The 20703-nt window shown below is 37.2% G+C and overlaps 1 protein-coding gene across 1 annotated transcript in view; it reads right to left on the bottom strand.

The window, feature by feature from the left end:
• The window catches only part of IYD (iodotyrosine deiodinase), a 36938-nt gene that overhangs the window by 5477 nt on the left and 10758 nt on the right, over positions 1–20703 (bottom strand). Inside the window, exons 2-3 of the mRNA XM_012549410.3 lie at positions 3986–4177; positions 475–634 (exon numbers count right to left, since the gene is read on the bottom strand). Coding sequence (XP_012404864.1) covers positions 475–634; positions 3986–4177 — 352 coding nt within the window. The remainder of the gene's footprint in view (positions 1–474; positions 635–3985; positions 4178–20703) is intronic.

Consider the following 20703-nt stretch of genomic DNA (forward strand, 5'->3'; position numbering starts at 1 on the left):
AACTCACCAAAACACTAGCCAAGTGTAAAGTACATACAATGTTCCATATCTATGGACATCAACCACTGCAAAGAAGGGAAGGAGCTGTGTTTTCTCATTTTACCTTCAGTAATACTCAACAATAAACTCAGTCCATGTTAAATTTTCAATAATACGTTGAAAGAGAGAAATGGAGAAAAAGAGAGACAGAGAAACAGAGAAAAATACAGATGTAGAGATAAAGAGAGATAAGATAGATAGAAAGACTGAGGCAGAGAGACAAAGGCAGATAGAAATAGAAAGACAAAATTCCCTGATCTGATACTCATGATTCTTTCCAGAACCAGACTCAAGACTATTTTTACAAAGCAAAACTAAAAGTCATTTTAGTTATTTAGTTAGGCAAATCAAACTCTTTCAGCATCCTCAGGAATCCTATGGTTAACATCGCTTTAAGTTGTAAAAACCTAATATTGATGCTACTGAATTTCTTACTTTAGTTTCTTTAGGTCATTAACCCATTTGGCTCCCATTCTTTTCTTGTAATTTATTTCCTCTTCATCCTCAATGATCATTCGAATCTTGTGTTTAATTTCTGCATCTTGCACAACCACAAAGGACCAAGGCTCTGTATGTGCCCCACTTGGTGCTGTTCCTTTAAAACAGTAAATTAAAATAAATTAATTAAAATTCAGAAGAAGAATACAAAGGAAAATTAGAAAGGAATTTTGTTCTTCAGTCAACGTAGTTGTGCCCAATTCTTCATGACCCCATTTGGAGTATTCTTCTTTTTTTTTTCCTCTGAGGTAATTGAGGTTAAGTGACTTGCCCAGGGTCACCCAGCTGGGCAGTGTTAAGTGTCTGAGGGCAGATGTGAACTCAGGTCCTCCTGACTTCAGGCTGGTGCTCTATCTACTGAGTCACCTAGCTGCCCCATTTGGATTATTCTTGACAAAATCCTGAGTGGTTTGCCATTTCCATATTGTTTTCATTTGCCATGAGGAAACTGAGGAAAACAGGGTTAAGTGACTTGCTCAGGGTCACACAGGCATTAAGTGTCTGAGGTCAGATTTGAACTCAGGAAATTGAATCTTCCTGATTCTAGGCCAAGCACTCTATTTCCTCTGATGAGGAATCTGGGCAGAGGCAGTAAAAGTGCCAAATGTTAACCACTAGAGCAGCAGGAAGGAAAAAAGATAGCAAGATAGGTCCTGAACATCCAAATCAAGCACTATGATCTGAAATATAAAGTGACAAGAAAAATTTATCTTTCCCTGCTCTTTCAGTCCATTTTACTCAGCACCATTTTCTTTAATTTAACTTTACATTTAAGGTATTACAAATGCTTTTTAAAATCTGATACTTTTTTATTGATGCTTTTGCATCATTATTTTTTAGGTATCTTCTCCCTCACCTCCACACCCACATGAACTTTTCCTTGTAACAAGGAAAGCATGTTGAGCAAAACCCAACTATCTGGCAGCCTATATTGACATCCATATTCCTAGTTTCTCATCTCTCAAAATGAATAAAAGGAATTGCAAAGCTTCATCGCTTCTCTGGTGCTCATTTGTCATTTTAATTACATGAATTTGTATTCTTTTGAGGATTCTTTTCACTTAATATTACTGAAGTCATTGTGTATATCATTTTCCTAGTTCTGTGTAATTCACTCTCTATCAGTTCATAAAAGATATGTTTTCTGAACTTCTCAAATCAGACTCATTTTAAATGCCTCTATGACAACCAGGAAGAGCAAATAACATTACTTCTGGAGATTGCAACAATTCACCCCCACCTTTCTAATTATTTGAAGCAAGCCTCAAGATTTGCTGATATTATCACAGTCCCAAAATCCCTTCATTTTGATAGCTAGCAAAAAAAAAATTAAGTTATGAAGTTTGCCAGAGAAGGATAAATTCAATTCAGGGCAGAATAAAAAAAAAAATTGTGCCTTTAAGACACTGGAGCACACCAAAATCAAGTCAATAGCTCAATAAATCTTTATAGATTTCCTCCTATGTGCAAAGCACTGGGCTACGTGCTGTATGGTACATGGCCTCTTCCTTCAGAGAAATTATAATCTAGTTAGGGAGATGACATCAACACAGGAAAGATTAAATAACTATAAGGACATTGTACTGGTGCGTGAGATGTAGCAGGTTAGATGTGTGGAAGACTTTAGTTACCTAACGTTGATGGGCTTCAGGGCATGGTTTAGTGTCCAGCATTGATGGGCTTCAATAGGTCACTGACTCATGATTTTATCCAGCTCTGGAGTTTCACAGTTACTCTGAAGACTTAAAGTCAGCCCAGAAGACTGTAGGAATGTCCTTATCTCCTCCTCTTCCAGGAGTTAGTAAGTATTTGCTGAATGAATAAATATTGAAAAACAGGTAGGATTCCTGTTAAAAACCTGACTTATATATGTTCAGGATACCTTGGATAAAAGACATGTAATTTTATTCCTGGTAAGAATGCTTAGCTTAGGCAAGAGCTTTTACTTTGGAAATGCATATTAGAATCTATATACATATACCATGAATTTCAGGCCATCCCAGCTTTGAATTCTCTTTGTTTCTAAAGCTCTACTTTTCTTTGTATTCCCAAACATAAGAAAAAATATTTTTCTTTTTATTTCAGTAAGGCCCAATTTCCCTCATATTTGAAAAGAAACTGCATCTCTAAACAAAGAGAAACTCAATATAGGTGATTTCAAAAAGATCTCTCATAGTGTAGAGGAAAGCACACTTGGAGTTAAAAAAAAAAAAAAAAAAAAAAAAAAAAAGGATTTCAGCTCCTAAATCTGCTACTTCCTATGTGGGTTTGGACTAGTCTCTGGGCCTCAGTTTCCTTAGCTGTAAAATACATATTAAACACTGACCCTACCAGCCTCAGAAGAATGCTGTGAAGATCAATGAGATGTAAGAGAATGTATTATATTGAATGAATGCAAGAGAAAGTATTTTGAAAGTACAAAATTTATGTGAATGTTTTATAACTTTTAGGTCAAAAGACTATCAAGGGTAGGGGTTGTACTAGTCCATCTTTTAAGAAGATTATTAATAGAAATAAATAAATAAATGTTAAGTACTCTATTAAGTAGGTGCCTAATACTCCTTGTTGGATTTAATTTAATTCAACCCAAGCATTTTGCTAGCAGACTCAGCAGCCTGCAGTACAGCTAGAATAAGGCATTTTTGTGCCTCAGTAGGGTTTGAAGGTATGAGTGGCCATCCAGCAAAGACTCTGAGCTACTGTATAATTATATTGAAGGACTCTGACACCACACAAAAAAAAATTTATATGAAGGATCTGTCCATTTTTAAATGAAACTAAATTTATTCTTTCTTGTTTGTTTCCTTTTTAGAGAGACAATGAATTCAGACATGCACTAAATTAATCTCTAAATGAATTAGAATACAGTTTATATAGTAAGACATTGTCAGATGGAAAAAAAAAATCAAAGGACTTTGATGTAACTATCAAATAGTTTTCTTTTTTGGACAGACTCTTTTACACTAAAAATTAGTTTGCTTGGGTTTTTTTCCCCCTTCCGTTGTTATTGCTATTGTTCATTTACATGGATATGCTAGCTAATCAGAATTTATAATGAAGAATCATGGTTGCAGCTGGATAACATCAATTACTAGAGAGAAAAAAGGAAAAAAAAGGGCTTCCTGTGTATTGGGTCTTTTGGCAACTTTCTTTTTTAATAAGCACTTACTCACTAGGACACTTTAGGTTTATCAGAAGTCTGTGAGTTGTTGCTCCATCTGCACCCAAGCTATGTGAAAGATGTATTGTTGCTTCTTTAGAGATAGTCAAGTTGTTGAAAATGGAAAGCACAGAATTGCAGCCATGGTGCCTCAATGGCAGATGAGATATTTGAGCCAATGACAGCTGTATGCTTCACAAGCTGAGTTTGAAAGTCACAAATTCTCCAATAAGTCATATCTGTCATGCAGCTGACAGCCTCGAGAGACCTAGCTGCATAGTTTCATACCTGCTGATTTGATGACATTGTCAATAACTTGTCTTGGGACAGGCTCATCACTTATGAACCTGACAGACCGCCTCTGATTAAGAAGCTCATAAAATTCCTGGGATCGCTTAATCATTTCAGATTCCGGAAAGCGTGGACTGGAGAATGGGACATGTTCAAGGTTTTCTTCTGATTCGTGCAACTCATCCTCATCTGCAAATAAAGGTAGTGACAACAGTAATGAGAATTCCATTTTTATATCTTACACCTTACACAGCTGCCTTGCCTGAAAGATCTCATTTTATCCTTGCAAAGGGAGAAAGGCAAGCATTATTATTCCCATTTCACAGATAAAAAAATTAAAACAGAAAAATTAAATGGTTTACTGTAAGTCACATAGTCAGTGCTGCCCTAGGTGCTATTACCTGAATATAGTATTCCATCTCCTGATTCTGGTTACTGGTTAGTTTTTGTTTGTTTGTTTGTTTTACTTTGACTTATACCTAGAGTATATTTTCTCAGTTACTTTTTCTTAGAGGCATCCTTCAAAGCTCAGTTCAAGTGTCACCTCCTAAAGGGAGCCTTCACTGAGACTCCCTAGTTGTTAATGCACTCTCTTTCTCTTCAAATTATGTAGCATAAAGGGTATTGGATTTAATGTCAAAGGATCTGCTATCATGACCAGCCTGAGTCTCTCTTACCTAGGGTAAAATTCGGATTTTTTTCAACTAGTCATATGGTAGGATCTTAAGTCTCTTCACCCTCCTGGTTGTCCTTTATTCTCTCGTAGTTCCTCACCTCTCTCTCCCCTCTTCCTCTCCCTTTTCTTCCACCACCCCCCTTTTTCTCTCCTTCCCTCCTTCCTCCCCCCTTCTCTCTCTGTCTCTTTGTCTCCGCCTCTCTTTTTTGTCTCCTTTTTCTTTGTGTGTGTTTCTCTGTCACTCTCTGTCTTTGTCTCTCTTTTCTCTGTCTCTTTCTCTGTTTCTCTGTCTCTCTATTTCTGTCTATCTCTGTCTCTGTTTCTCTTTCTCACTCTCTGTCTCTCTTTTCCTTTCCTTCTCCAAATCTCTCCTCCTCTTCTTCTTCTTCTTCTTCTTCTTCTTCTTCTTCTTCTTCTTCTTCTTCTTCTTCTTCTTCTTCTTCTTCTTCTTCTTCTTCTTCTTCTTCTTCTTCTTCTTCTTCTTCTTCTTCTTCTTCTTCTTCTTCTTCTTCTTCTTCTGTATGTGTGTTTCTCTGTCACTCTATCTCTGAATGTCTATCTCTCTCACTGTCTCTTTTTCTGTCTCCTCTTTCTTTGTCACTCTGTCTCTGTCTCTTTGTCTGTCTCTGTCTGTTCCTGTCTCTCTCCTTCTCCCTCTCCCCCAATCCCCCTCTCTCTTTTCCCTCTTGGCCCAATATCTTTTTTTTTATTTTTTATTGAAATAATCTGTTGTATATACTTTAACATATTTAACATGTATTGGTCAACTTGCCATTTGGAAGAGAGGGTGGGAGGGAAGGAGGGGAAAAATTGGAACAAAAGGCTTTGCAATTGTCAATGTTGAAAAATTATCCATGGATATATCTTGTAAATAAAAAAGTATAATAAAATAAATAAATAAATATTTTTAAAAAGAAATAATTTGTCATTACATTGCCTAATTTCTTCTACTACCCCTTCCCTTTTATAAGATCCACTCAATATAATGGACTATGAAGAGGGAAAAAAACTCTTAAAACTGATTTTGGGATTTGCCTTTGTTAATCAGTTTATAACTTTTGTTTTTATTGGATTACTTAATCCATTCACATGTAAAGTTATATTTTTATGCTTGTCTCTAGGTCTTTCTTTTTCTGAATTGGGATTTCAAAAAGTCTTGTTATTTTTGCTAAATCTATTTTAAGAAAATCATATTTCCATAGGTTTTCTTCTCTATTTTTTTTTGTTTTGTTTTTGTTTTTGTTTTTGCTGAAGCAATAGGGGCTAAATGACTTCCCCAGGGTCATACAGCTAGGAAGTGTTAAGTGTTAAGTGTCTGAGACAATATTTGAACTCAGGTTCTCTTGAGTTCAGGGTAGGTGCTCTATCCACTGTGCCACCAAAATTCCTCCCTCCATTTCCAGTTGATAAAGAGACAAAGGACATGACAGACAGTCCTCAGAAGAAATCAAAGCCATTAATAGACAGATTTTTAAAAATGTCCAAATCACTACTACCAAAGAAATTCAAATCAAAACAACTCTGAGGTACCACCTCACACTCATTAAATTGGCCAATGTTATAGAAAGGAAAATGACAAATTCTGGAAAGAATATGGAAACACAGGAGCATCTACCCAAGAAGTCCTGAACTGATCCACCCACCCTTACATCTTAGAACCATCTTGGGACAGCTTACATTCTTACAATTTAGAACCATACCCAAAGGGATGCCCTTGTGCATACTCTTTGACCTAGCAACAATACCATAAGCACTGCATTCTAAATAGATTTTTTTAAAAAGGAAAATGACCCACAAGCACAAAAAACATTTGTAGCAGTTCTTCTTGCTGTGACAAAGTACTGAAAATTTGGGGGATTCCATCAACTATGGACAAGTTGTGGTACATGACTAAGATGGAATACTATCATGCCACAGGAAATAATAAGCAGAATGGCTTCAGAAAAACCCAGGAAGACATATGCAAACTAATAAAAAGTGATGAGAGCAGAACCAGCAGAACATAATATACAGAAACAGCAATACTATAATTATGGTCAATTACTAAAGTCTTAACTGTTCTGATCAATACAATGATTCAGTAATTTCAAAGGACTCGTGATGAAAAATGGTATTTACCTCCAGAGAGAGAAATAAGTACAGGTTGAATATTGTTTTTCATTTTCATTATTTTTTGCCTTCCCTTTGCCCCCCAACATGGATAATAAAAAATGTTTTGAGTGATTTCACATAATAAGTATCACATTACTTATCTTCTCAATGGATGGAGAGGGAGATTTGGAACACACAATTTTTAAAAAAGGGAATACTATAAATAAATATTCTTCCATTCTCCCTACCCGCTGTCTGTTATTCTTTCCCCTGGTTTCTAGCTTACTTATTAATTTCTTTTTTATTTTTCCCTTAACATAATTAAACTCTCCCGCTCTTTTTTTCTTTCTCCATTACTTGATTAAAATCTTCCCTTCCTCTTCTCTCTTTAAACTTATTTATTTAGTTTTTAAATATTTTGGGGTTTTTTTTAAAGCCCATCTTCTACAGTAAACCTTTCCCAACCTCTTTTTAATTCTAGTGCACTGTTTACATATGTATATACATATATGTGTGTATATATGTATGTATATTGTGTGTGACACACACACACATCCCATCTATAGTTTGTTTATACACAAGTATTTGCAAGTTGTCTTTTCCATTAAATTGTGGGCTCTTTAAGAACAGGAATGATCTTCTATCTGTTATATCCCCAGCACCTAGCCAGTGCCTGACATATAGCAGGCACTTAAATAAATGTGTTAAATAAATGAGTTAAACACTCCATATGTGCTCTGATCAAAGAATACTGAGAAACTTGTGCTTTCTTATACTTAGAAGCTATGACTCTATACAGCCCACTAACTTTTTAGGCTACCTCATTTCATTGCTGACTCATAATGAGCTCAAAGTTCTCTCCTAGATCTTATTAACATTGTTGCCTTAATCATTCCTCCTCTAGCTTATCTCTGAGGACTTCATACTAGGATCCCAAATGTAAGAAGACTCTCTCTCTACTAAAATTCATCTTATTGGATTTAGCCTGCCAAAGATTATTTAATTCCTGACTGTCCTATTTAGAGTCAGGGTGTTAGCTATACCTCCTAGTTTTGTGTTACCTGAAAATTTGATAAACATGCCATCTGTGCCTTCTGCCAAACCTTTGCTGCCAACCCCTTCTCATATGCCAAAGGAGTAGATCATTTTAAATATAAAGAAAGAAAAGGGAATCTATAATATTTTGACCAAGGGAAACAAAGTAGAAATTCAAATATGTAGTACTAGGCAAAAAAATTCTGAAAGAATTAATTTTGGTAAAACAAACAACCAAAAGAAAGCAAAAATCAAAATGAAACCAGCCATATCATACTATATTCGATGAAGCAATTAACTGACTTCTATGATAAAATGGAAGCCAAACTTGTTAAATGCTGATAGGTTGGCAATTATAATTATCTTAAAACATATAATGAAACTTCTAATAACAAAGTCCAAATGGATTAGGACTTTAATCCCTTAGAAAAGAATGATTACCTTGTTTTCCTAGCTCTCCCAATTTTGATTGCAAAATCAATTAACAAAACAATCCTGTTTCTATTCCTAATAAGTAATCCATATAATGATAAGCATAATAATTCAAAAGAGTTGTGGGTAAAATGAGATAGAATTAGGGGAAAGAATTCACATGGAACATGGACATCTAATAATTTTTTTTTGACTGAGGCAATTGGGGGTAAGTGACTTGCCCAGAGCAACACAGCTAGGAAGTGTTAAGTGTCTGAGGCTAAATTTGAACTCAGGCCCTCCTGACTTCAGGGCTGGTGCTCTATCTACTGCACCACCTAGCTGCCCTGACACCTAATAATTTCATGAAAGAGATTTAATGTGGGGGGTGGAATGAATTGCTTGTTTCAAAATAACTATATTATTATATATTTATTATGAATATTGTGAAATATAATTTAATATATTATGAAATATTATTTATTATAATTTAATATATTATGAAATATAATTTAACCAATTATCATACTACAGGGGAAAAATGAGGGGAAAATCTTAAATTATCTCTTATTTTGGAATGACATTGTACTCCAGTTACAAGTCCTACATTTTAAGATTCTTCTATGGGATAAAAATATATAGCTTTTTCCTTTCCTAGACTTCTACTTTCTAGCTAAAAAATCTAAAATTTTATCATGACAGCAGACTCTGCTAATATATATAGAAAAAAAAAGTATGCCAGTAGAAGCTTTGACACTGACCCTTCAAATTCAAAAGCAACACTAGAGGGTTTCCTTATTTTTTTCAAGACTGAAGACTGTCTGAATATCAAATGTATATGATAAGGGATGTAGTAACAAACCTACCAAATGCTTTCCTAAGTGAGTTTTTTTTCAAACAGTAAGATTTTAATTTCCATCTTATAATGATTCTTAAAGAATAAAGGAAATACATCTATCCTTGTGCCTTGGATGATCTTTGCTAGCTTGATTTTGAGTAGGTGTTCATTCTCTTACACTGTCCTGAAGACTGAGTAGGTGTAAATTCCACTGGATACTTAATGCCTCAGTGAATTTTTTGATTATTACATCAATATAAAGGGTCCCTTGGTCACTTTCAATTCTTAAAACAAAAGCAAATCAGGATATTTCTTTTTTTTTTCCTAAGTGAGTTCTGACCTATACATATTTATGATGACCTATAATACAAGGAATATTATATATAGTATAAGGCAGTCACACATCTAACTAAACACAGGACTCAGAATTAGAACCTGGATAGCTCAATGCAGTGTGACTGAAGTTTGGGATTCTATAGCATAATACAAGGAAGCATTGAATACAAGACAGGATTTTTAGAAAGTAAAGCAAATTTTCCCTCCAAGAGAAATATTCAAAATAAGAAGACTCAGTAAGGGAAGATGGACACAGGTCAGATTCACTGGGCTCCCTAGTAGAAGCAAGTATCCAAATTGGTCAAATCCAGTAGGTTTTTACAGGTTGTTAGTTGTTGTTTTTGTTGTGGTTGTTGTTTGTTTGTTTGTTTGTTTTTTTTAAACAGGGCTCTTATGTGAGTCAGAAAAGATTTAATGTGGGGGGCGGGGGGAGAAGGGAGAGAAGACCTGCACTGGTGAACAGATCAAAATTAGTGTTCTAGTTCTCATTCATGAGGGGTAAAAGGAGGAGGGAGGAGATAATTAAGGAATTAGTAGCTAGTTTTTCCCCCCAATATTTTTATTTCGTTAAGTATTTTTCAATTGAAAAAAAAATTTAATTTTTTTAAAATTTTGAATTCCAAATTCTTTACTTTTGCCCCATTCATCTCCCCTCCTTAAAAAGATAAGCAGTTTGATATCAATTATATGTGAAGACATGCAAAATATATTTCTATCTTAATCATACAGAAAAAGAAAGAAAGAAAGAAAAAAAAGGAAGGAAGGAAGGAAGGAAGGAAGGAAGGAAGGAAGGAAGGAAGGAAGGAAGGAAGGAAGAAAGAAAGAAAGAAAGAGAGAGAGAGAAAGAAAGAAAGGAAGGAAGGAAGGAAGGAAGGAAGGAAGGAAGGAAGGAAGGAAGGAAGGAAGGAAGGAAGGAAGGAAGGGAGAGACAGATAAAGAAAAAAATAAAGAGAGAGAAAAAAGAACAAGGAAGAGAAGGAGGAAGGAAAGGGGGAAGGAAGGAAGAGAAGGAGGAAAGGAAGAAGGAAAAGAGGAAGGAGGGAGGGAGGAACAAAGAAAGGAAGAAGGAGGGAGGAAGGAAAGAAAGGAAGAAAAAGAAAATATTTTTTTAAATTGGCTTTTCATTCAAATTCCATAGTTCTTTTTCTGGAGATCAATAGCATTTTTCATCCTAAATCCTCCAGATTTGTCATGGATCATATTGTATTGCTAAGAAAAGCTAAGTTATTTACATCAGATTATCATACAATATTGCTGTTATTATATACAATGTTCTCCTGGTTCTGCTAACTTCACTTTGTATCAATTCATGTAAGTCTTCCCAGTTTTTTTTTTTTTCTGAAATCATCCTTCTCATCATTTCTTATAGCATAAAAGTGTTCAGTCACAATCATATACTGCAATTTGTGCAGCCATTCCCCTACCTCACCTTCAATTTCTACCACATAAAAGAGCTGCATAAATATTTTTTGTGAATTTGGACTTTTTTTCCTTTTTCTTTGATCTCTTTGGTTTACAAACCTAGTAGTGGTTAGTAGCTAGTTGATAATCAAATTTCTAGCTCAGTGAAAAAAAGAGGGATTGTAAGCTATTATCACAAGACTTAGTTTGATATGTGACTTTGTCTAGCAGGATGCAGAGCCTACTGAATTATTTATAGCCATCTACTCATAGAACCAAAAATATGAACCTGGGAGTAGTTTTAGATCAATTTTGATCAAAAAGCCAATTCCTTCATTTTACAGATAAGAAAACTGAATCCCAAAAAGGTTAAGTAAAGATTATACAAGTAGCAAAGTTAATGCAAATAGAGATTATATAAGTAGTAAAGTAATTATACAAGTAGTAAAAAGACAACTAGATGGATTTGTGGATAAAGCACTGGAATCAAGAAGATCTGAGTTCAAATCCAACCTCAGACACTTACTAATTTGTGACATTGGGTAAGCCATTTAACCTCTATTTGCCTTAATAGAAGGAAATACTAAACCATTTCAGTATCTTTGTCAAGAAAAATCCAGGGACATTATAGTCCCATGGGCCACATAGAGTTGGATATAATGGAATAACAACATACAAGTAGCAAGTAGCAATCAGAATCTGAACTCAGATTCTCTGACTCTAAATCTAACTATTTGTTTGGTTTGGTTTTGGTTTTTGCATAATGAACACAGTAGTGACAGAAACTTTCAGTATAATACATTACTAAGAGATTCCCAAAGAGGAAAATAAAGACAGAGAGTGGATTTATCGACACTGAGGACTGAAAAATTTGAGTCTTTCCTGTGAAGCAATAACTCACATTTTAGAGTTGACATAAACCTGAGTTCATTTCCTTGACAAGAGAAAGCTGGCATAGCAGCTACAATGCTGGGCTAGAAGTCAAAATCACAGCTAGGACTCTTATAAGGAGTAATTAATTAAAGGCAAGTGGCTTAAGAAGTATTGATGAAGCTTTTGCTATGTACCAGTCATTGTGCTAAGCACTAGACATTGAAAGAAGGTCGAAACAAAATAAAATGAAAACACATGATCCCTGACTTCAAGAAATTCACATTCTGACGGTGGAAAACCACATGGTAATGATGTATGTATAAGATATATACCATGTAAATGCAAAGTAACCTCAGAGAGAAGGCATTAGTTGTGGAGGAACTGGAAAGATCACCAGTAAAAAAAGTGGAATTTTAGGTAAAATAGAGGTGAAGAGGAAGAACATTTCAGGAAGAAGGGGGAGAGCAACCATTCTCAAGAATCTTAACTTCCTTATTCCAAAAGTAGGATTAATAATATTTGTACAACTGCCATAGAAGTTTGATGTGACAAAAATGTTTTGTAATCCTTACAACTCAATGTAAATGTGAACTAATATCCCCATTTAAATTATAAATGAAGTAAAAAGTCTCCAAGGAATTAAGCTGTTTACCAATAGTCACTGGCTAGTTAAGTATCCAAGGAAGGAAGTAAACCAATGTCTGGTTCCAACAGTAATTCTCTTACTACTTATTGCTCCTTGCAGCAACAACACTTTGGGTTAAGAGCTGCTTTCTTGGAGCCTGCCTATTCAGCACATTGCCTGGGGACTCATCATTGGTGCCTGAAGAATGGTGTTCAGGTTTAAAATAGCAATACAACTGGAGCAAAGAAGGCATCATCCAGACAAGAACTGCAAGGCAGAGGAAACAATACAAAAAATGTCACACTACTGGGCTCCTGAGAGCAACAAAGAAGAGCTCTATGCTGGGAGGAAAGAAAGGTAACCCCCAAAGTTTAGAATTTTAACTGTTTCTCAGTCTTCAAATCCCATCAATTATGCCACTGGGGATGGGAGTGAGATGAGGGGGAAATCATTAAAGCAGCAAGGACTAGGCATTGGAAAGTAATTTTATGTAATTATGCCCCCTTTTTTTTCCTGCACATGCAAGTATCTTTGCTTTTAACATAAAGAACAAATCTCTCCTCATCAAGTTTTTAATTCCAAGGGATCCTAATTTTTCTGTATCCAGGGGTGGCTCAGCATTACCTATTCAAATGCTTCTATTTTAATAATTCAAGGACTCATGATTCCATTGATATGGAACTCTCAAACTGATCATTAGCCAGCATTAAGCTATTCTGGTGAAGGCATTTATCTCATTTTTTGGCTTTTGTCCTCTCCCTAGTTCTACTCCAAAGCTTCCATGTACAGACTGATATCATTCTAAATATCTAAAGAAAGGTTTCATTGAGCAGCCAACTTCAATCAAGACAGAGGGACGATATTCTTCCCTTTCTAGGGACATAGATCTGGAGCCAGAAAATGATTTCAGAAACCCAGCTAATACAACAGTCTTGAATTTACAGATGAGAAAGCTAAGATCAATAGAAATTAAGTAACTTTCCCAAGTTCATATGCACAAAAAGCATCAGAGGCAGGATTTTATTTGGGTTCCTCTTGCAATAAAGAGATTGCTATTACAACTATTTGAAGAGATTGCTTCACCTAAAGCCTACTTGTTTTTGTTCAATCATTTTAGTCATATGCAACTTTTTGTGGCCTCATTTGGGGTTTTCTTGGCAAAAATATTAGAGTAGCTTGTCTTTTCCTTCTCTAACTCATTTTACAGATGAAGAAACTAAGGCAATAACACTGGTGTTCCCTCACATTTTCCTGCTTAAATTAGATGAGTTTAATCATATTCAGGGTGGTATTGCTTAGTAAATGTGAACAAAACCCAATCCCTTCTTGTGCTCTGAGTACATACAAATATACATATATACATTCACATATACTCATATACATGTATATACACACACCACTCATGAAAAACAATATTCACTGGCCACACACAATATACACATAATACACATAGCAGCTCTTGAGGGTCATACTCATTTCTTTGCCTCATTCTGCAGCCAAATCCTAAGATAACTTTCTGGGTCCCTTTTCTCCTTCCTCATTTTTTCTGTCATTCCATTCCATTCCATTATCTCATTACATTATAAGAACTTTCAATGCAGTAATTCAACAAACATTTAGTACCTACTGTGCTTGGTTATAGGGTTACAACTCTAAAAATGAGTCTTCACTCAAAGAGGTTCAATTCAATGAGGAAATACAATTCCTACACAGAAAAATTTCAAGAAGGAAGAAGCAATTACTGGTTGGGAAAGAAGACAGACCACATAAAAGATGACACTCTGCCTCTTTTTGAGCTGAGTAAAAAAATCTATCTCTCTTATACCTAGTACAATGCAGTATTTTTGTAAGCATTGAATAACTATTTGTTAAATATTCTGCCTTGCAGCCAAACTATAACATTCATTTTGGAACATGTCCTTCACTTCCTTCTCCAGAACTTTGTTCATATGTTTCAGTGTACTCGGAATGTCCTCCCCTGCTATCTCTGCCTGTTGAAATCCTTGCTAGTCTCCAAGGTGATATGTAACACCAACTTCAACAGCTTTTCCTGCAGGGACTAGAGATGGCATTACTGCATCTTAAAAAGTCAGTGGACTCTTAGGATTTAAGTATGCCCATCTTCTTTAAGGACTCTGTGAGGAACCTAAGTTTAATTGTTATATGGAAGAAACTGTTAACTATGATTGCTAAAGAGAAGACAGAGAAAAAAGAAAAAAGTAAAGTTATTTCCTAAGAGAAAGAGTGTTTCATGTTGCTTTGCAAGATAAATGTTATCTTGCAAAGCAACATGAAACAAATTCTTAATAAAATATTTTAATGGGTATCCTTAGAGAACTAAATGGTAGAATTGTGCATCCAGAATTGAAGATAAGTCAATATTTATAGTAAAAGTTAAAGAAGACTTAGGCTATAATTTAAGCCATTCTGTAATGGGCTGAGATTTGAGTTGATGCACTGAGGTCCCAAGTATGTGAGGCTAAATAGTAATTGGGCTATACTCTATTAATATACATGATTGGATAAAGAATGGTCCCTGCCACCCCGTAAGTCCTGATGTTTGTATAGGAAATGATGATTTTGGTGGGTAGAGGGAGAGGGAGACAGGAAGAGAAGCTGGGAGAGATTGGGCCTGGGTTTGAGACTTGTGTGGTTGTGTGGCTGCTGGTGAGCTTGCTTTTGACTACCACAGTATCGGGCCGATTCTCTTTTCACCTCCATCCTTTCACTGAGAATAAAGACGAATTTTCCCTAACCTGAACCTGACTCCTGCTTATTTAAAATACACAACCACATTTCCAACGGTGGGAAACTAAGGACAAAAAGTTCCGTGACCAGGAACTTGGGTGAGTATTTTAATAGACAAAAAGGAACATTTTTTAAAAACTAAACCAGTAATTTTTTTTTCAAAATGGGACAAATGCTACAAAGACTTCCATCCCTCCCCCAACCCCTTCAACCCTTTTTAACTCCACCCACTATGGTGCTATAGAAAGGCTTAAGCTGATAGAAAGACAAGGCATTATAACTTGGGAACAGGTAGCAGACTTGTGGGTACATTAAACTGCATCCCCTTGGTCGAGAGGAGGAGCAGATCCCAGATAACTGGTCCCTGGTTGGACAAGAGACCATGCATTTCAGAGAAAATGGCCTATTCAATTTCCACTGAGGCTTTTTATTTATACAATATAATTAGTTAGACTAAGAAACCCTATCCCTAGAAGAAAGAAAAACCTGTGGCCTTCACCTTTTCAAAGGAGCCATGATATTAAGGAGGAAGACAAAAGGAGATTAAAATTCCCCAAGGGCATGGAGACTTTAAACAAGGGGTGGTGATTCTTCCACCCCGAGGCAGCTTCACCCCATCAGGAGGGATTGACTTCCCCACAACTCCATTCCGGGGGAGGGAGGAGGAGCAGGGGGGGAAGGACAGCACCAATTTTGAGTAGACCAAGAGGGTTAATGAAGGCCAAAAAAAGGGCGGACATCCGGGGCCCGCCACTTATGTTTCTTTTTAATTTCCAGTTTAATGCCTCCGCAACAAAGGAAGATATGCCCCTTTTTTAATAGAAATCATTAAAGATCTTAAAAGGTTGCACTCTTTTATGGGGCTACATCAGCTTATGTTAAGATGCTGTTACAGAATTTGGCTTTTGAAATCTTGACTTGATGACTGGAAATCTATAGCAAGGGTATGCCTAGAACCTGGACAAAATTAATGTTTTCTGAATATAGTGAGTTCTGTAGGATACAAGCCCAACAAAATAGTCAAATGTTGTTCATGCTTGCATCACCTATGACCTACTACAAGGTATAGGTCCATCTGCAGACGCCACAGCCGCAGATTAATTATTCAGTAGCAGCATATGAGCAAATTGTTGCTGATGCTATCAAAGCGCCACATGATTCACAAAAAATGACAAAGGTGAGGCCTTCATAAAATAACGCAAGGGCCAGATGAACCTTTGCTGACTTTGTGGACGTTTGCAGACTGCTATCACAAGAACTAATGGGGAAAATCCATCAACAGATGTTTTAATAAGACAACTTGCTAAGGAAAATGCTAATGAGGTGTGCAGAAGAATTATACTAGGACTGCAAGGATGCCCTTTAGAGGAGTTCATAAGACGCCAGGCCACAATGGGTACAAATGCCTTTATAGCCAGACTATGATGCAACTTCCCAAGATCTCAACATGGTAGACAGGGTCCCTTCCGGCAAGGGACTTTCTAGAGAGAACATCAATGCTTTGTGTGTGGTAAAGAGGCATCTGAAAGCTCAATGTTGGTATAAGGAGAGGAGAGGACAGGGTGGGAGAACAAGACCCAGCACCCCATGTCCAAATGCAACAGAGGCTTCCCATTGGGCCCCGAATGTAGACAGGTTCAGGGAAGGGATGAGGGGCCCAGCCCCAGGGCCCCAGGCAAAAACACTTGGGGCATGATCAGCCAAAGGTGCACCCAGAGAGTGCCAGACGGCCAAACCCTCAATATGACCAATCAGCCAGGAAGCCATATGATGGCAGAAAGGATTAACAATCAATCAGCCAGGAAGCAACCTGATGGAGAAAGGGATTACAATTAGGGAATAGAGTTATGCAGCTGAGACAACTGAGATACCCCTGGAGAGGTGAAATCTGTTCCTCTCCAGCCTATAGATCCCTTGCCTCCAGGCACAGAGGTTGACCATTTTACCTCCTGAGAGACGAAAAACAGTGTCCATCCACATACCGATGTGGGAAACTGGGAATGTGTAGATAATATCCCAGTCACCAAACAGGCAGACAATGTGTGACTTATCACCAGGAGAAATAGATCAGTTTTCCTACAGAACCTTAATAAGAACCCCGGGATAGTCACCCAGATTCTGATTCCAGATCAAAAATCCAGCAATTTACTGGACAAGCTAAACAATGACCATTATGCTCACAATCTATATAAATGGCCTTCCATTGGAAGGATTGGTAGACACTGGTGCAGATTGACAGTCAATAGAGGCAGTGGCCCAGTCACTGGCCAAAGATTAAGCAGACACCTACATGTTCTGTAGGAGGATCAATAGCAGCTGAAGTTAGTGCTGCCCCTATGAGATGGACTTTTGAAGGCAAAACAGGAGTTTTTACCTTTTATAGTTGAAAATCCCATCAATCTGTGGGGGAAGAGACGTTTTACAGCAATTAGGTTAAAATGAGTACTTTGGTTTTTAAGAGGTTGTTGAAGGCCTGCCAACCTTCACCTGTTCCTATCCAATGGAAAACTGATACACCAGGTGGATAAGAAGTGGCCCTAGAAAGATAAAATTCAGCTTATTAGATATAGTACAGGAGCAGCTTGACCAAGGACACTTAAACCTTCTTAAGTCCTTGAATTCCCAGTGTTTGTTGTGAAAAGAAATTGGAAAATGGAGGATGTTAACGATTTAAGAAAAGTGAATGAACAGATGGAAACTATGGGAACTCTTCAGCCTGGACTTCCATCTCCTACTCAGTTGCCTAGAGAATGGCCTCTTGGGTCATAGATATTAAGGATTGTTTCTATTCTATCCTCTGGATAAGAAGGATATGAAAAGATTTGTTTTCAGTGCCCAGCTAACTTAGCTGGAGCCTTATAAAAGATATGAATGGACAGTTTTGCCACAGGGAATGAAAACAGCCCTACTATGTGTCAAATGTATGTTGTGCTGCTCTTTGTCAGTAAGAAAAGCATTCCAAAAGTTATGCATTAATTCATGGATGACATTTTGGGATGTACCTGAGAACAAATGTTAGAGGCATGTCTACAAAAGACCATAGAAACACTAAGGAATTATAAATTATACATAGCACCAGAAAATTCAAAGACATGCTCCTTTTCAATATTTAGATATGAAGTATACCCAAGGTGCTTACAGTTCAAAACTCTCCTTAAGAACAGAAAAGCTAAACACATTGAATGATTTTCAGAAATTGATAGGAGATATCCAATGGATGCGACCAGTGTTAGGTTTGACTACCTATCAGTTACAACTGTTATATGGACATTTTAAGGGAGACAGTGCTTTAAATTCACCACGCCAGCTTACAAAAGAAGCTCAAGAGGCTTTGAGAGAAGTTGAACTGGCTTATCCAATGGATTGAAAGAGTCACCAAAACCCTTTGGAGATATCAGTTTTACAAGAGGCACCTACAGCAGTCCTTCATCAAGGACACAGTGTGATAGAGTGGTGAACCTCCGGCACAAACCAGAACAAAGCCTTACACTTACCCAGTGCTTGTGGCTAGAATTTTATTAAAGGCCACTAAGCGAAAGTAAATTATTGGACAAGACCGACAAGATATACACCTTTTATACCAATACACAAATTAATGTGTGTTATGAACTATCCCAGAGTGGCAAATTTTATTAGCTATTCCAAATTTATACATGGGTTCCATTAAAGATAACTAGACTATTACATAATTGGCGATGGATTCTTGAAGAAAAAGTTTCTAAAGTGCCTCTAAAGGACCAACTATCTTCACGGATGCATCCAAACATAATATTTGTGCTTTACTCATGATCTAACTATAAAGAGAGTAGTCAGAACCCTTTTCAGTCCACTCAGCAGAATGAATTGTATGCGATCATTCTAGCTCTTACTTATTATCCAGGAGACATAAGTATAATATCTGACTCGGCCTATTCGGTAGGTGTGGTACAAAGAATTGCCCCAGCCCAAATAAAATTTGCAACCTCTAATATATATCAGCTCTTTAAGAAACTTCAAGAGCAAGTGAGAAAGCATCCAGTAAGATCTATAATTACATGTCCATTCCAGTGGACTTCAGGTCCATATTTGATGGCACAAAGGCAGAAGCCTCTAACTATGTTGGTCAATACCTTTATTCCAGGAAGCCCAGGCATCTCATTCTAAATATCATCAGGCTGTCGAGCTTAGCTTACAATTTGGAATAAAAGGAGGAAGCCAGGAGCATAAAGCCTGTACGGCTTGCCTTCCTTTCCACGCTCCTACACTGCTCCAGGGAAGAACCCTCGGTTGAGACCCAATGAAATTGGCAAATGGATGTGACCCATTATAAATCTTGGTGTCTGTCTTTCATCCACGTTGTGGTAGACACTTTCGGATTCACTTTGCAATGCCACAGCAAAAGAGACAGCCTGAGTGGTCACTGAATTCCCTACAAGCATTTGCCATTATGGGTGTGCCAAAGCCAATAAACGACAATGGTCCTGTTATATTGAAACATTTTGCAACTTTTGTGCACAGTATAAGATTTTACAACCACGGCATACCTTTAATCCTCAAGGACAGGCAATAGTGGAGAGGAGAAACAGAGATATTAAGACACTACTCCAAAAACAAAAGAAAGGGGGAGCCAAGGTAACCTTAGAGAACTTCTAAATCTAGCTCTTTATACTATTAACTTCTTGGTTTTTACAAAGATGCACTGGCTCCGAGACAGGTTTTATAACCCACCGGAAGGTCAGTGTCCAGTGCGAGCAGCTCCACTATCTTTAGATAATCGCCGGTGATGTGGAGAGACCCAGCAAATGGTGAATGGAAAGGACTAGATAGGCTAACTGCTTTGGGGAGAGGTTTGCTTGTATCTCTACAGGTGGAGAAGGGACGATGGGTGCCAATGAGCCATATTCGTCCATCGCAGAGACAGAGCAGATCCTTGAAACAAAGGAGAAGACCCAAGAAATATCGGGTGGTTCTGTTGCTGATTGTGCTCACCATTGAAAGAGCGTGGCAAAGTTATGGCTTTGACTATGGACATCAAAGATTGTTGGATTTCAAAACCCTCAGGAATCATTGGATTCTCTGAGATAGACTTCAAAAACCTCAGGAATCTTGGATTTCTGAGACATAGATTTGAAAACTCTCAGGAATCATTGGATCTCTGAGAAATGATAAGACGTTACAGGACTTCAAAATCTGCTGGAATCATTGATTCCCTAACACATAAAAAGACTTTTGGGACTTCAAAACCAGGGGACATTGACTTGACATGTGAAGCAATGGACAATAGATTGGTTTTGGACTATCTTTTGCTGAAGAAGGTGTATGTGTGACTGTTGTTTACATACCCTCCTCCTAGGACTTCTGGTGATCTTTTCCAACACCATATTGATTTATGTTGTTTGGTTATTCCCTACTTGTGTGTACACCATGTTTGTTACACCACACGAGCCTGCACTGACTGAGGGAGACTCATCCCAAAGCTCTCGTTATTGCTATGTGGCTTGTGTTAACCTCCCATGCTGATGGGTTTGTGCAAAAACCCTTCAGGCCAGAAACCCGCCTAGCAACCACCATTTCCTTTGGTGCTTTTCATCTCCTTTCCTGAGATGTCAGGTAGGCATGATCATCTCCTTTTTAGTGCTTTCACCGCTTTCCTGAGAAGTCAGGGAGGCTGTGATCACCTTTCGGTGCTTTCACCTCCTTCC

The sequence above is a fragment of the Sarcophilus harrisii genome, chromosome 4, assembly GCF_902635505.1.
Source record: "Sarcophilus harrisii chromosome 4, mSarHar1.11, whole genome shotgun sequence".
Taxonomy (NCBI): domain Eukaryota; kingdom Metazoa; phylum Chordata; class Mammalia; order Dasyuromorphia; family Dasyuridae; genus Sarcophilus; species Sarcophilus harrisii.